The 15031-nt window shown below is 35.4% G+C and overlaps 1 protein-coding gene across 1 annotated transcript in view; it reads left to right on the top strand.

The window, feature by feature from the left end:
* The window catches only part of DNAH6 (dynein axonemal heavy chain 6), a gene marked incomplete at both ends in the record, with an annotated part of 280659 nt that overhangs the window by 62365 nt on the left and 203263 nt on the right, over nt 1–15031 (top strand). The window contains one exon of the mRNA XM_081264582.1: nt 13606–13757. Coding sequence (XP_081120708.1) covers nt 13606–13757 — 152 coding nt within the window. The remainder of the gene's footprint in view (nt 1–13605; nt 13758–15031) is intronic.

Here is a 15031-nt window from a genome sequence, read left to right as displayed (position 1 = left end):
CATAGAATCAATCAACAAGTACATGAAAAAATGCTCACCATCTCTAGCAGTCAAGGAAATGCAAATCAAAACCACCCTAAGATACCACCTCACCCCAGTAAGATTGGCAGCCATGATGAAGTCAAACAACAATGAGTGCTGGCGAGGATGTGGGGAAAAGGGTACTCTTGTACACTGCTGGTGGGACTGCAAACAGGTACGGCCAATTTGGAAAGCAGTATGGAAATTCCTGGGAAAGCTGGGAATGGAACCACCATTTGACCCAGCTATTGCCCTTCTCGGACTATTTCCTGAAGACCTTAAAAGAGCACACTACAGGGATACCGCCACTTCGATGTTCATAGCAGCACAATTCACAATTGCTAGACTGTGGAATCAACCCAGATGCCCTTCAATAGATGAATGGATAAAAAATGTGGCATTTATACACCATGGAGTATTACGCAGCACTAAAAAATGACAAAATCACGGAATTTGCAGGGAAATGAATGGCACTAGAGCAGGTTATGCTTAGTGAAGCTAGCCAATCCCTAAAAAACAAATACCAAATGTCTTCTTTGATATAATTAAAGCAACTAAGAACAGAACCGGGAGGAAGAGCAGGAAGAAAAGATTAACATTAAACAGAGACATGAGGTGGGAGGAAAAGGGAGAAAAAAAGGGAAATCACATGGAAATGGAGGGAGGCCCTCATTGTTATACAAAATTACATATAAGAGGTTATGAGGGGAATGGGATAACAAACATGGAGGGAAATGTCTTACAGTAGATGGGGTAGAGAGAGAAGATGGGAGGGGAGGGGAGGGGAGGGGGATAGTAGAGGATAGGAAAGGTAGCAGAATACAACAGTCACTAATATGGCAGTATGTAAAAATGTGATGTGTAACCGATGTGATTCTGCAATCTGTATTTGGGGTATTAAAAATGGGAGTTCATAACCCACTTGATTCTAATGTATGAAATATGATTTGTCAAGAGCTTTGTAATGTTGTGAACAACCAATAAAAAAAAAGAAATTTATTGATGTCTTTACTGTCTTCTATTTTATTAGAATATAGGGTTTCAAAATACTTTCTAATTATCTTCTGTATTTCTGTAGTGTCTGTTGTGATATTGCCTTTTTCATCCCGTATGTTAGTAATTTGAGTTCTCTCTCTTCTTCTCTTCGTTAGCATGGCTAAGGGTCTGTCGATCTAATTTTTTTTTCCAAAGAACCAACTTTTAGTTTTATCAATTTTTTCAATGTTTTTTTTTTTGTTTCAATTTCGTTGATTTCCGCTCTGATTTTAATTATTTCTTGTCTTCTGCTATATTTGCTGTTGTTTTGCTCTTCCTTTTCTAGGGTTTTGAGATGTAGTGTGAGTTCATTTATTTGTTGTTTTTTTTTTCTTTTTTTTGAGGAATGAACTCCAGGAAATGAATTTCCCTCTTAAATGTGCTTTCATTGTGTCCCATAGATTCCGGTATGTTGTGTTTGAATTGTTGTCTATCTCTAAGAATTTTTTGATTTCCTCCTTTATGTCTTCTGTAACCCATTGATCATTCAGTAACATATTGTTTATTTTCCATGTGATGCAGGATGTTTCCTTCCTTCTTTTATCATTGATTTTCAGTTTCATTCCATTATGATCAGATATGGTGCATGGTATTATCTCCACACCTTTATATTTACTAAGAGTTGCCCTATGGCATAATATATGATCTATCTTTGAGTAAGATCCATGTGCTGCTGAGAAGAACGTGTATCCACTTGATGATGGTTGATATATTCTATATATGTCAGTTAAGTCTAGGTTATTGATTGTGTCATTGAGTTCTATAGTTTCTTTATTCAGCTTTTGTCTGGAGCATCTGTCTAATGGTGAGCGTGGTGTGTTGAAGTCACCCATAATTATTGTGTTGTGGTCAATTTGACTCTTGAACTTGAGGAGAGTTTGTTTTATGAACATTGCTGCACCATTATTTGGTGCATATAAATTGATAATTGTTATGTCTTGTTGGTGGATAGTTCCTTTTAACAGGATATAGTGTCCTTCTTTATCCCTTTTGATTAACTTAGGTTTGAAGTTGATTTTATTCGATATAAGTATGGCCACTGCTGCTTGCTGCCGCAGACCATGTGAGAGGTATGATTTTTCCCAACCTTTCACCTTCAGCCTGTGTATGTCTTTTCCTATCATATGAGTCTCCTGGAGGCAGCATATTGTTGGATTTGTTTTTTTGATCCAGGTTACTAGCCTGTGTCTCTTGATTGGTGAGTTTAGTCCATTAACATTTAAGGTTACAATTAATATATGATTTGTACTTCCAGTCATGTTTATTTATTTATTTATTTTAGTTTGGCTAGTTTTTACTTTTTGGTTGTTTTCCTCCCCCTTTACTGAGATACCTCCTGCTGTTGGTTTTGGGCACTATTTTTCCATTCCTCCTCTTGTAGAATTTTGCCCAAAATGCTTTGCAGTGCTGGTTTTCTGGCTGCGAATTCTTTTAGCTTTTGTTTATCGTGAAAGGTTTTAATTTCATTGTCAAATCTGAAGCTTAATTTTGCTGGATACAGTATTCTTGGTTGGAGTCCATTATTTTTCAGCATTTGAAATACATTGTTCCAGGATCTTCTCGCTTTCAAAGTCTGTGATGAAAAATCAGCCGTTAACCTAATTGGTTTACCCCTAAATATAATCTGCCTCCTTTCCCTCGTAGCTTTAAATATTCTCTCCTTGTTCTGTATGTTGACTATCTTCATAATTATATGTCTTGGAGTTGGTCTATTACAGTTTTGGAAGTTTGGGGTCCTGTAGGCTTCCAGGATTTTGCAATCTATTCCATCTTTCATCTCTGGGAAGTTTTCTAGGATTATTTCATTTAATAGGTTGTCCATTCCTTTGGTTTGAACCTCTGTGCCTTCTTCTATCCCAATGACTCTCAAATTTGGTTTTTTGATGAGATCCCATATCTCTTGGATAGATTTCTCGTGAGATTTAAGCATCTTTTCAGTGTTGACTATACTCTTTTCAAGTTGATAAATTTTGTCTTCATTATCTGATGTTCTGACTTCTACTTGATCTAGTCTATTTGTAATATTCTCGTTAGCGTTTTTAATCTGGTTTATGGTTTCTTGCATTTCTAAAATTACTGTTTGGTTTTTTTTGAAGATCTCTATCTCCTGGTAAAGCTTGTTCTTTGCAGTTTGAATTTGTTTGTTTAGTTCATTTTCAAAATATACTTTCAATTCTTGGACTTGCTGTCTCATGTCTTCTCTAATATTCCGTTACATCTGAGTTAGGTATGCCTTGATTTCTTTCTCTGTCCATGTTTCTGATGCTTCTAGGTCCTCCTGTAGATTTAAGTTGTCCTGCATTATCTGTAATCCTTTTTTCCCTTGTTTTTTTATGTTGTTCATGTTACTTTCCAGCTCTGTTTGACTGCTTTGTAACTGCTTTCTCCTATACATTTGTTTTGGCTTTGTTTATCTCTGTTGTCTCTCCTTTGTGGTGGGAGATTATGCCTATAGATGTTGGGCTTTATTGTACTTTAGAGCTGATTCATTCAATTTATAAAGGGCTTCCGGATTTTGTATGCATATAGTGATTTGTTTTTTGTTCTTAGGACTTTAGGTTAGGTGCTATGCAGGTATAAGGGTTAGTATGTCTTGGCTACTTTAGAAGATTGCTCTACTGAAGGGGGATACTAACCGTCGATTGGATCAGGGTGTTGGTAGTAGCTAGGTATTTACGAGCACTATAGACGGCCTCGAAACATTCACCTATTTGCATTTAGACAGTTACACGAAATGGAGGACGTAATACTTGGGATGAAAGTTGGGGGGAAGGGGAAGGAAGGTGCTCTTGAAAAGAAAGAAGGAGAGGGAGATAGATAGCATAGAGGAGAATGGAAAGAACAATAAAACTTGGAAGGAGAGAGAAAGAGGGAAAAAGGGAGAGAAAAAAATAAAATAAGAAATAAAATTAGGTCTTAGAGATCCATTTTCTTCTCTTCCCGTAGGCAAAGCTGTGCCCTCCGGGCTTAGTTTTGCCCTCAATGTGTCAACAGCAATCCCTGTAAGGCCGCTCCTGGGAGTCTCTCAATCCTGTTGGTCCAGAGCTGTTTCACTTCTACAGCCCCTCCTCCCCTTCTTCCTGCCAGCCAGCCAGGTCCTGCTCACCGGAGGCAGTTCCCCAAGGATTTGGTTACACTTTCAGCCCCAACAAGTGCTCTATTTCCCTAATGACTGAGCACTCTCTCTGTCATTAATCTAAGCCCCAGTGCTGTGGAGCTGTGGTCTGGGAGTCAATAGTTTAATTTTTCCGGACCCCTTTGGTGGGCACACCTTCAGAAGCTGGCGGCTAAGACCATTGGTATCGCCGCTGGTGGTAGTGGGAGTTGGGGGTCGAGGATCCCCTCTGCTTCCCTCAGCCCCTACAATGACGACCATTCCGCTGGCGGTAGGAGGAGTTGGGGGTCTGGAGTGTCCTCTGTTTCCCTCCGCCCCTACCGTCATGCCCTCTCAGTTGGCGGTTGGGGGAGTTGGGGGTGGGGAGTCTTCTCTGCTTCCCTCTGCCCCTACAGTCATGCCCACATCACTGGCAGTAGGGGGAGTTGGGAGTCGAGAATCCTTTGGCCCTTACGGTCACGTCCATGGAGAGATTTTGAAGTTTCCCGGTTGTTTGTATCTGATGTGGGTGGGAGTCACACACCTGCTAAAGTAGATTCCGCTGGGAAGGAATCTCTTTGGCCGAACTTTGGTGACTTCCCCTCTCTGCTATGGCGGGCCCCTGGCTCCTTGCCGGAGTGTCCCAAAGGAGGGGTGGAACTGGCTTGTCTCTGGTCTGACACAATCTCTGGTTTTAGTTCCCAGTTTCCTATTTCATAAAGGCTTGGTTAGATTCCCTTCACGTCGTTTCAGGGGGGGAGCCATTTGCCGGGTGGGTGGGGCCATTAGCAGAGCCGGGCGGGCGGGGTGGCCGTTCGCAGAGCGGGCGGGGCCTCCAGGAGGGCCAGGATGGCGGGGGCTGTCTGCCGGCCGGGCAGGGACCTTTCTCACCGAGCCGGGCCATGATGGGTGTGAATTAACAAGTCTTAGTCATGAAATTATACCAGGGGGAATTATTTTAGTAGACATATTATCTTTGAGAAAAGAAAATAATCTAGAATATTAGATTGAAATTTTAGGCAAGGAAATTTAGATAATTATAAAAATTAAGTACATATTATTTGTTATTGCTATTTAAAACATAAAGTACAGTTCTTGTTTTATGAACTGGTTTTATTGCTTTATTTTAATATGCAAAATAATCATTTTGATACTTTGCCTCATGAACCAGCATTAATTTTTCTATAAGTTTTATATTTTTATTTCAATCCTTCATTATGTTACAGTATTTTAAATTAGACTTTCCATCTCTAAGTTAAATAATTCAATATCCTCCTACAGATCCAAAATATTAGTATCACATTACCATCCAAAAAAACTTACTTGTTTAAAAAATTGCTAAACAATTGTTAAACTTGTTCCATATTCAAAATTTCCCAGGTAAACCAGATTATATCTGACTTGGCCCAAGATCTAGTACAAGACCAGGCATTGTATCTTGTTGTTATGTCCCTTAAGTTTTAAAAATCTGCAACAGACATTTTTTTTTTCTATTTACTAACTTAATAAAGACCTTACTTTAGAAAAAAAATGATAAGTTTTCTTCCATTGTTCTTTGGAAACACTCTCAACTGAGACAGTGCATGTTGAACTGAAGTGAACTGACAGGGATACAGGACATCATGCCTTGTGTGCTGGGCCATCGCATCATGGGGTCAGTAAAGAGCCTGACATTTCAGCACTACGTTAGTAGACCTAATTCAAACAACTATTTAATCAATTAGTTCTTCTAAATTTTCAGAGTCTGGAGAGTACAAGATTTTTTCTTAATTTTTATTTCTTCTTTTTAGTTTTATATGACAATAGAATGTATTTTGACATATTGTACGTGCATGGAGTATAACTTCCCCTTCTTGTGGTTGTACATGATGCAGAATTACACTGGTTGTGTATTAATGTATGAACATATTGAATTATGTCTGATTCATTCTACTGAAATTTCTATTTCTATTCCCCCTCTCTTCCCTTCATTTTCTTTTGACTAATTCAATGAATTTCTATTCTTCCTCCCACTCCACCCTTGTTTTGGTATTAGCAGCCACATGTGGAGAAAACATTCAGCCTTTGGTTTTTTGGGGTGGCTTATTTCACTTAGCATGATAGTCTCCAATTCCATCTATTTACTAGAAAATGCCATAATTTCATTCTTTTTATGGCTGAGGTAGTATTCCATTCTGTATACATACCACATTTTTCTTTATCCATTCATCTATTGAAGGGCACCTAGGTTGGTTCCATAGTTCAGCTATTGTGAATTGAACTGCTATAAACATTGATGTGGCTGCATCACTATAGTATGCTGATTTTAAGTCCTTTGGGTATATGAAACGAGTGGGATAACTGGGTCAAGTGGTGATTCCATTCCAAGTTTTTTGAGGAATCTCCATACTGCTTTCCAGAGTGGTTGCACCAATTTGAAGTCCCACCAGCAAATGGGACAGCAAAAACCATGTATGAAATGTATGAGTATACTTTTTTCCCCACATCCTTGCCAATCTTTTGTTACTTGTATTCTTGAATTACCATTCTGACTGGAGTGAGATGAAATCTCAATGTAGTTTTAATTTGCGCTTCTCTAATTGCTAGAGATGTTGAACATTTTTCATATATTTGTTAACCATTTATATTTCTTTTTCTGTGAAGTGCCTGTTTAGTTCCTTTGCCCATTTTCTGATTAAGTTATTATTTTTTGGTGGTAAGGTTTTTGAGTTCTTTATATATTTTGGATATTAATGCTCTAAGATGCAGGTGGCGAAGATTTTCTCCCATTTTGTAGGCTCTGTCTTGATGCTTTGGTTTGTTTCCTTTGCTGTGAAGAAGCTTTTGAGTTTGATACCAACCCATTTATTGATTCTTGTTTTTAATTCTTGTACTTTAGGAGTCTCATTGAGGAATTTAAGCCAACATGATGGAGATTGGGGCCTACTCTTTCTTCTAGTAAGCACAGGGTCTCTGGTCTAATGCCTAGATCCTTGAACCACTTTGAAGTGATTTTTTGTGCAGGGTGAGAGATAGGGTTTTAATTTTATTTTGTTACACATGGATTTCCGATTTTCCCAGCACCATTTGTTTAAGAAGCTATCATTTCTCCAATGTATGTTTATAGCACCTTTGTCTAACATGAGATAACTGTTTTTATGTGAGTGTGTCTCCTCTGTTTTGTACCATTGGTCTTCATGTCTGTTTTGGTGCTAATACCATGGCATTTTTGTTACTATAGCTCTGTAGTATAGTTCAAGGACTGGTATTGTGATGACTCAGCTTTGCCTTCTTGCTAAGGATTGTTATGGCTATTCTGGTTTTCTTATTTTTCCGTATGAATTTCATGATTGCTTTTTCTAGTTCTATGAAGAATGTTATTGGCATTTTAATAGGCAATGCATTAAATATGTATATATCACTTTTGGTAGAATGGCCATTTTGACAATATTAATCTGCCTATGCAATAGCATGGGAGATCTTTCCATCCTTTGAGGTCTTCTTCAGCTTCTTTCTTTAGTCTCTGTAGTTTTCATTGTAGAGGTCTTTCACCTCTTTTGTTAGATTGATTCCCAAATATTTTTGAGGCTATTATGAATGGAATAGTTTTCCTAATTTCTCTTTCAGTTGATTCATCACCGATATATAGAAACATAATTGATTAATGTGTGTTAATTTTATATCCTGCTACTTTGCTGAATTCATTTATGAGTTCCAGAAGTTTTCTGGTGGAGGTTTTTAGGTCTTCTAAATATAGAATTAATCTGCATTTGGGGTAAAATTGGGAGTTCATAACCCATGTCAATCTAATGTATGAAATATAATATGTCAAGAGCTTTGTAATGTTGTGAACAACCAATAAAAAAATGTAAAAAAAATAAATAAATAAATAAATAAATAAATAAATAAATAAATAAAATAAAAAAAAATAAATATAGAATTATGTTGTCATAAAGTAGTGATAATTTGAGTTCTTCTTTTCCGATTCTTATCCCTTTAATTTCTTTAATCTTTTTAATTGCTCTGGCTTGAGTTTCAAGGACTGTGTTGAATAGAAGTGGTGAAAGAGGGCATCTTTGTCTTGTTCCAGTTTTTAAAGGGAACACTTTCAATTTATTTTCCATTTAAAATGATATCAGGCTTGGGGTAAAATTTCTAGCTTTTATAGTGTTGAGGTATGTTCCTAATATTCCTAGTTTTTCTAGTGAATGGATGCTATATTTTGTCAAAATCTTTTTCTGCCTCTACTGAGATAAACATGTGATTCTTGTCTTTAAGTGTATTGATGTGACTAATTACATTTATTGATTTCTATATATTGAACCCCACTTGATCATGGTACACTGACTTTTCAATATGTTTTTGTATGCAATATGTCAGAATTTTATTGGGAATTTTTGTATCTATGTTCATAAGGGATATTGGTTTGAAGTTTTTTTTTTCCTTGAGGTGCCTTTGTCTGGTTTTGGTATCAGGATGATACTAGCTTCATAGAATGAGTTTGAAAGGATTCCCTCATTTTCTATTTCTTGGAATAGTTTGCAGAGGATTTGAATTAATTCTTCTTCGAAGGTCTAGTAGAACCCAACTGAGAATCCATCTGATCCTGGGTTTTTCCTTGCTGGTAGGCTTTTGATAGCATCTTTAATTTCATTATTTGAAATTGATCTGTTTAAATTTGCTATGTCCTCCTGATTCAATTTGTGTAGTTCATATGTCTCTAGGAATTTGTTAGTGTCTTCAAGATTTTCTATTTAATTACAGTATAAATATTTATTATTATTATCTGTATTTCAGTAGTCTACATTGCAATATTTCCTTTTTCATCACCAATTTTAGTAATTCGAGATTTCTCTTTCTTTTTATTCATTAGTTTGGCTAAGGGTTTATCAATTTCATCAAACCACCTTTTGTCAATTTTTTGGATTTTTTTCTGTATGTGTGTTTCAATTCCATTGATTTCAGCTCTGATTTTAATTATTTCTTGTCTCCTTCTGCTTTTGCTTTTGATTTGTTCTTATTTTATTAGGGCTTTGACATGTAATATTAGGTAATTTATTTGTTGACATTGCATACTTTTAATGAATGAGTTCAATAAAATGAATTATCCTCTTAGAACTGCCTTCATTGTGTCCCAGAGATTTTGATAAGTTGTATTGGTATTGTCATTTACCTATAAGTTTTTTTTTTATTTCATCCATGATTTCTTCTACTATTGATTGGGGTCATTCAGTAGAGTATTATTTAGTCTCCAGGTTTTAGAGTAGCTTCTATTTCATTATCATTGATTTCTATTTTCATTTCATTATGATCTGATAGAATGCAAGTATTATCTCCATTTCATTTGTAGTTGCTAAGAATTGCTTTGTGGCACATAATATGGTGTATTTTAGAAAAGGATCTATTGTGCTGCTGAGAAGAAAGTGTATTCAGTCATTGATGGATAGAATATTCTATATATGTCTGTTACATCTAAATTATTAATTGTAACTTTTAGTTCTACATCTTCTTTATTTAATTGTTGTTTAGATGACATAGCCTGTGGTGAGAGAGGTGTGTTAAAGTCCCCAGTAGTATTATGTTGTGGTCTATATGCTTCTTGAAATTGAGAATTGCTTATTTGATGTACATAGAAGCTTCATTATTTAGGGCATAAATATTTATGATTGTTATGTTGTATTGATGTATAATTCCCATAAGCAGTATGAAATGTTCTTCTTTGTCCCTTAACTTTGGCTTGAAGACTAGTTTATCTGATATTAGGATAGAAACCCCTGCTTGTTTATGAGATCCATGTGAATGATATGTTTTTCCCAGTCTGAATATCCTTGCCTATCAAGTGAGTCTCTTGGAGACAGCATATTGTTGGGTCTTGTTTTTAATCCAATCTATTAGTCAGTGTCTTCAGATTAATGAGTTTAGGCCATTTACATAAATGTTATATTGAGAAATGATTTTTATTCCCAGTCATTTTTATTTATTTATGGTTTTAAACTTTAATTAGTTTCTTCTTTGCTTGACTAGTCATCTAGTATAGTTCCCCCCTTTGGAGTCTACATTATTTTTTATTTCTTTTTTATGAGATATTTTATTGAGTATTTTATAGTGCAGGCTTTCTAGTTGTGAATTCTTTTAACTTTTATTTGTCATGGAAGGTTATTATTTCATCCTCAATTCTGAAGCTTAATTTTGGTGGGTATAGTATTCTTGGTGGGCATTTTCTTTCAGAGCTTGGTATATATTATTCCAAGACCTCCCGGCTTTGAGGGTCTGGGTTGAGAAATCTGCTGAAATCTGGATTGGTTTCCCTCTAAATATGAAGTGTTTTTTTTCCTCTGGCAGCCTTTAAAATTGTATCCTTGTTCTGTGTGTCAGGCATTTTTATAATAATATGCTTTGGAGTGGGTCTGTTATTATTTTGTGTATTTGGGGTCTTTCCTTTATCTGATTTTTCCATCTTGTTCTTTAGTTTTTGGAAATTTTTAAATATTATTTCACTGAAAAGATTGTGCATTTCTTTGGTTTGTATTTCCCAGCCTTCATCTATTCTGATAAATCTTAAATTTGGTCTTTTCAGGTTATTCTATATTTCTTGGAAGTTTTGTTCATGGTCTTTAACATCTATACTCTTTGTTCAACTTTATTAAGAAGATTGCCTGAAACTCTGTCTTCCAAGGGGGTCTAGTCTGTTGGTGATACCCTCCATTAAATTTTTGATTTGTGGGGCAGGGGTTGTGGCTCAGTGGTAGTGCACTTGCCTAGCATGCATGAGGCACTGGGTTTGATTCTCAGCACCATATACAAGTAAATAAAATAAAGGTCCATCAACAACTAAAAAAATTCTTTAAAAAATTAATTTGCTTTGTTGATTCCTTCATTTAGAGGATTTCTGCTTGATTTTTTTTTGAATTTTTTTCTGAATCTCTCTTTGTTGAAGTGATCTTTCATTTCCTATATTTTCTCTCCGATTTTACTGCTTAGATCATCCTTTACCTTGCAGATCAGTTTAACTATGTACATTCTAAACTCCTTCTCTGACATTTCTTCCACTGTAATGTAGATGGAGTCTATTATTGAAGTATCTTGGTTTGTTTGGTGCTTTTTCATAACGTTTGGTGTCTACCCATCTAATAGTATGGCTCTGAGGCAGTGGAGATTCTACCCAATGGACTTAGAGTGTCCCGGAAGGTTTCTAGTACCTCACTGTTTAGGGGGTGACAAATAATTACAACAACCAATGCAAACAGTATACAGCATTAAACCAAATCGTTTCTGCTATGACATCTGTAGTTTTAATTGTCACAATAAACAGAAAAGATATAATCAGTTGTTGCCTACAACAAAAAACAATAAGTTTGCAAAATGGTTTATAATTTTAATGGTGGATAGGGAGAGAACAGAAGCGATGTATGATGTGATGATTATCAGGGAAGAGGAGAAAAGGTGTAAAAAATTAAAGGAATAGTGAAAGAGGAAACAATAGAGATTGGCTATTAGCAGAAGAGAGAATGATAATCAAGGGAAACAAATAAGTAAGAGAAAAAAAAATATATATATGGTAAAAAAATTAAAAATAAATAAAAATTAAAGAATACAAAACAAAACTGAAATATACTAATCAAACTCCCTAGTCTTCAAAAAATGGATCCATGAATAATAACTGGTTTCAAAAATGCTATAAATGAGGAAAAACAGCAAATATGAATATGTATAATGTCCAAGAATCCATTAAGGTCTAGTTAAACAGAGAAAAGTAAAAAAGAAAAAAAAATCAATGAAGGTTAAAGAATTGTTTCCATTGTAATTCAAAAGATTCTCGGCTTCCCTTCTCCAAAGGGTTAGGTGGGCTCCTCTGGAGTATGGTGCTAGCTCTACCCTCAGGGTGGGGTTGCTGAGTTTGATTTTCTCCTGGTCACTTGGGCACACTCTGTTATGCAATGTGAATTTTCCAGGCACATATTTTAGGCTAATCTTGGGATTACCAGGAATTGGCTCTCTAGCTGTCAGCTCCTGTGCTACAGTTGCAAAATGATTCTTTCCTCTGTCCCCCACACACACCTGGGAGAAATGCAGATTCTTCCCCACACAAGGATATTGTGCAGCATATCTTTCAGTTTAATCAGGCAGTGTCTTTAATCTCTAAATTCTCCATACCCAGACACACCTAAGGCCTCCTAAAAATGTGCATTCCTTGAATTACCTCATTCTTCTACTTTGCTTGCAGAGGGACCACTTTGGCTGGTGTACATTCTAATCACAGCTATAGCAGTGATTATGGCACTGGAAATTTCTTCCTTATTTTATTATATCCAACCTCTTGAGTCTCCAGTCTGCTTTTAATGATCATTATTAAATTCCAGTAAAGTCCCTTCCCTTTTAAATTTCTATTTATTTATTTATTTTTTGTTTAATGACCTTGTGGAGAACCTGCGTATCTGCTTTCTTGGTTTCATGCCACAGAGCCACCAGAAAAGAGACTTTCTCTTTTCCACCATCTTGAAAACCCCCATGATTTTCAAAGACAAGTGTCAGAGTTTGGAATTGTAAATGCATTAGAAGGAGTTGGTTTTTTAATAATGATATGATAAAAATGTATTCAAATACAATCAGGCTTCAATTTGTTCCAGGTGAACTGGAGAAAGAAAGAAAAAGGAGACTGGAAGATTGTCCAAATGCACCTGCAATTTATGACAGATGCAAGTTGTCAAATGCCTTAACATGATGTAAAGAGTAGGAATGACAGAGAAGTGTTAGGAAGATGGATGGAGATAACTTTAACTATATTATATTTGAGCTCCTTTGTTTTAAAATTTTGTTGTGAATATCCTCCAAAATGCTTTCCTTTCAGATATCATGTGAGAGAACCCTTAGATTAACCCCAACTTGAAACCAACCTATCTCTAGAATCTAGTCCACTCCAGAATCACTGCAATGATTCATAGTGAATAATAATTCATCAAGTCACATTGTTTTTGTTTTCTAGTGCATATAAAAGATAAAAAAGTTATGTTTACACTATAGTCTATTAAGTGTGCAATAGCATTATGTCTAAAAGCAATATATAAATCTTAATTTAAAAATACTTTGTAACTAAAAGTGTGCTAACAATCATCTGAACTATTGAAAAAATGGCACCAATAGACTTGCTTGATGCAGGTTGCTACAGAACTTTAATTGGTTAAAAATTAATTATCTGTGAAGTGCAGTAAAGTGAAGCACAATTAAACAAGGTATGTATGAAGAATTATTCTCATCTGTCCTTTCTTAATAGGAACTGGAAAACATGTTTATATTGTAAAATATTGGACTTTTTATTATAATAATAAAATATCAAACATTCTGAGCTAACAGATAATGTACTCTTAGATAATAACATTATAAATGCATGTATATTCAAATATTTTAATATATTTTATAATGACCCTTTAAAATCCAATATGATATATTTTATGATTTATGTGAATTGTTTTATGTAGATGTTAAGTACTTTAGTGACCAACTGGAAAAATATCACAAACAGCACAAGGATGCACTGGCTCTAAAACCCACCAGAAATGTAGGATTGCTGCTCATAGACACCAAGCTGCTAAAAGAAAAATTAATTCCATCACCTTTGCGATGCTTGGAGGTAACTATGAACTAGGAAAAATTTTAATTATGGTCTCTACAATCATTTCTTGGTTTCAACAACAAAAGTAAAACAATTTTCTTGTATTGTAAAGATAGAAATGAATAGAAGACTACTTGTCATCCTTAATTTCTAAGAAAAATTTCATGTTTTTTCTATCACAAGCATAATCTGCTTATAGATTTAATAGAGAAGAGATCTGCAAATGTCAGACTAACCTCTTACTCCTACTTCTTTTTCTTTTGTGGGAATGTTTCAAGACTTCCAGGTAAGAGATACTACTGTTACATTTCAGTGTCCTAGTAGTAATGCTGGTTGATTCTATGATATTGAGATCTAGTTTAAAGAATCATTTCCTTATTTGGAATATAGAATAATTCATACAAACATGACAATAAATTCCTTTGGAGCCAGCATGTATCTGTATTTTCTCAAATGACTCCAAGGAGACAAAGCTATAGAATAGAAATTGGAGAAATAAAAGGTCAATACAGCCTGCCTCTTGCTTTATACACAAGATTATCAAAATGCAACTACAATCATATGCCAGATGGAGACTGACAAATGCCTTAACCATTATGTAAGGAGCAGGAATGGCAAAGAAATGTGGGGAAGAAGAATGGAGCTCTTGAGTTTCAAAATTTTGTTGTCATTCTCAAAATGACTGGAAGATAGTTGAGACACATTGTCTATGGCTGCTTTCTTGCTGTTAAGGGCAGAGTTGAATGGTTGCAACAGAGATTGTGTGTCTTGCAAATCCAAGATATTTACTATATGACCCTATGGAATATCCTTGCTGACTCTTTATGTAGGTAACAGAAGATAGAGCATTGGCTAAAATGCTGAGGGCCTAAATGCCAGTATGTTCTGTCATTAATTAGTTGTATGACATTGAATTTACTCCTAGGTCTTTACTTCTTCATCTGTTAAAAAAGAAAATGACTACACATATAATTAGAGAAAACTCAACTTTCACAAACATTTTTGAGCACTAGTATATATCAAGCAAAGAAAATCAAACTCAAACTGTCTTAAGCAATCAGAAAATGTATGGGTTTATGCAACCAAACAGTCCAGGGATTAGGCAGACAGTCAGGAGGTTTCATCTAATGGTTTGATATTACCATGGACCAAATTTCTTTCATTTTCCTTTCTGGGCTCTCAATGTATCATCTTCATACTAAAGTGAGCATTTTTTTCAAATATTTGTTAAATGGTTGTTGAAAGCTCCTCAGGCCAATTATTTCCTTGTTTGTATACAAAAAGAAAATAGA

Source organism: Spermophilus citellus (genome assembly GCF_964194105.1).
Source record: "Spermophilus citellus genome assembly, chromosome: 13".
Taxonomy (NCBI): domain Eukaryota; kingdom Metazoa; phylum Chordata; class Mammalia; order Rodentia; family Sciuridae; genus Spermophilus; species Spermophilus citellus.
The sequence above is the reverse complement of the archived record's forward strand: the minus strand, read 5'-3'. Positions and strand labels throughout refer to the sequence as shown.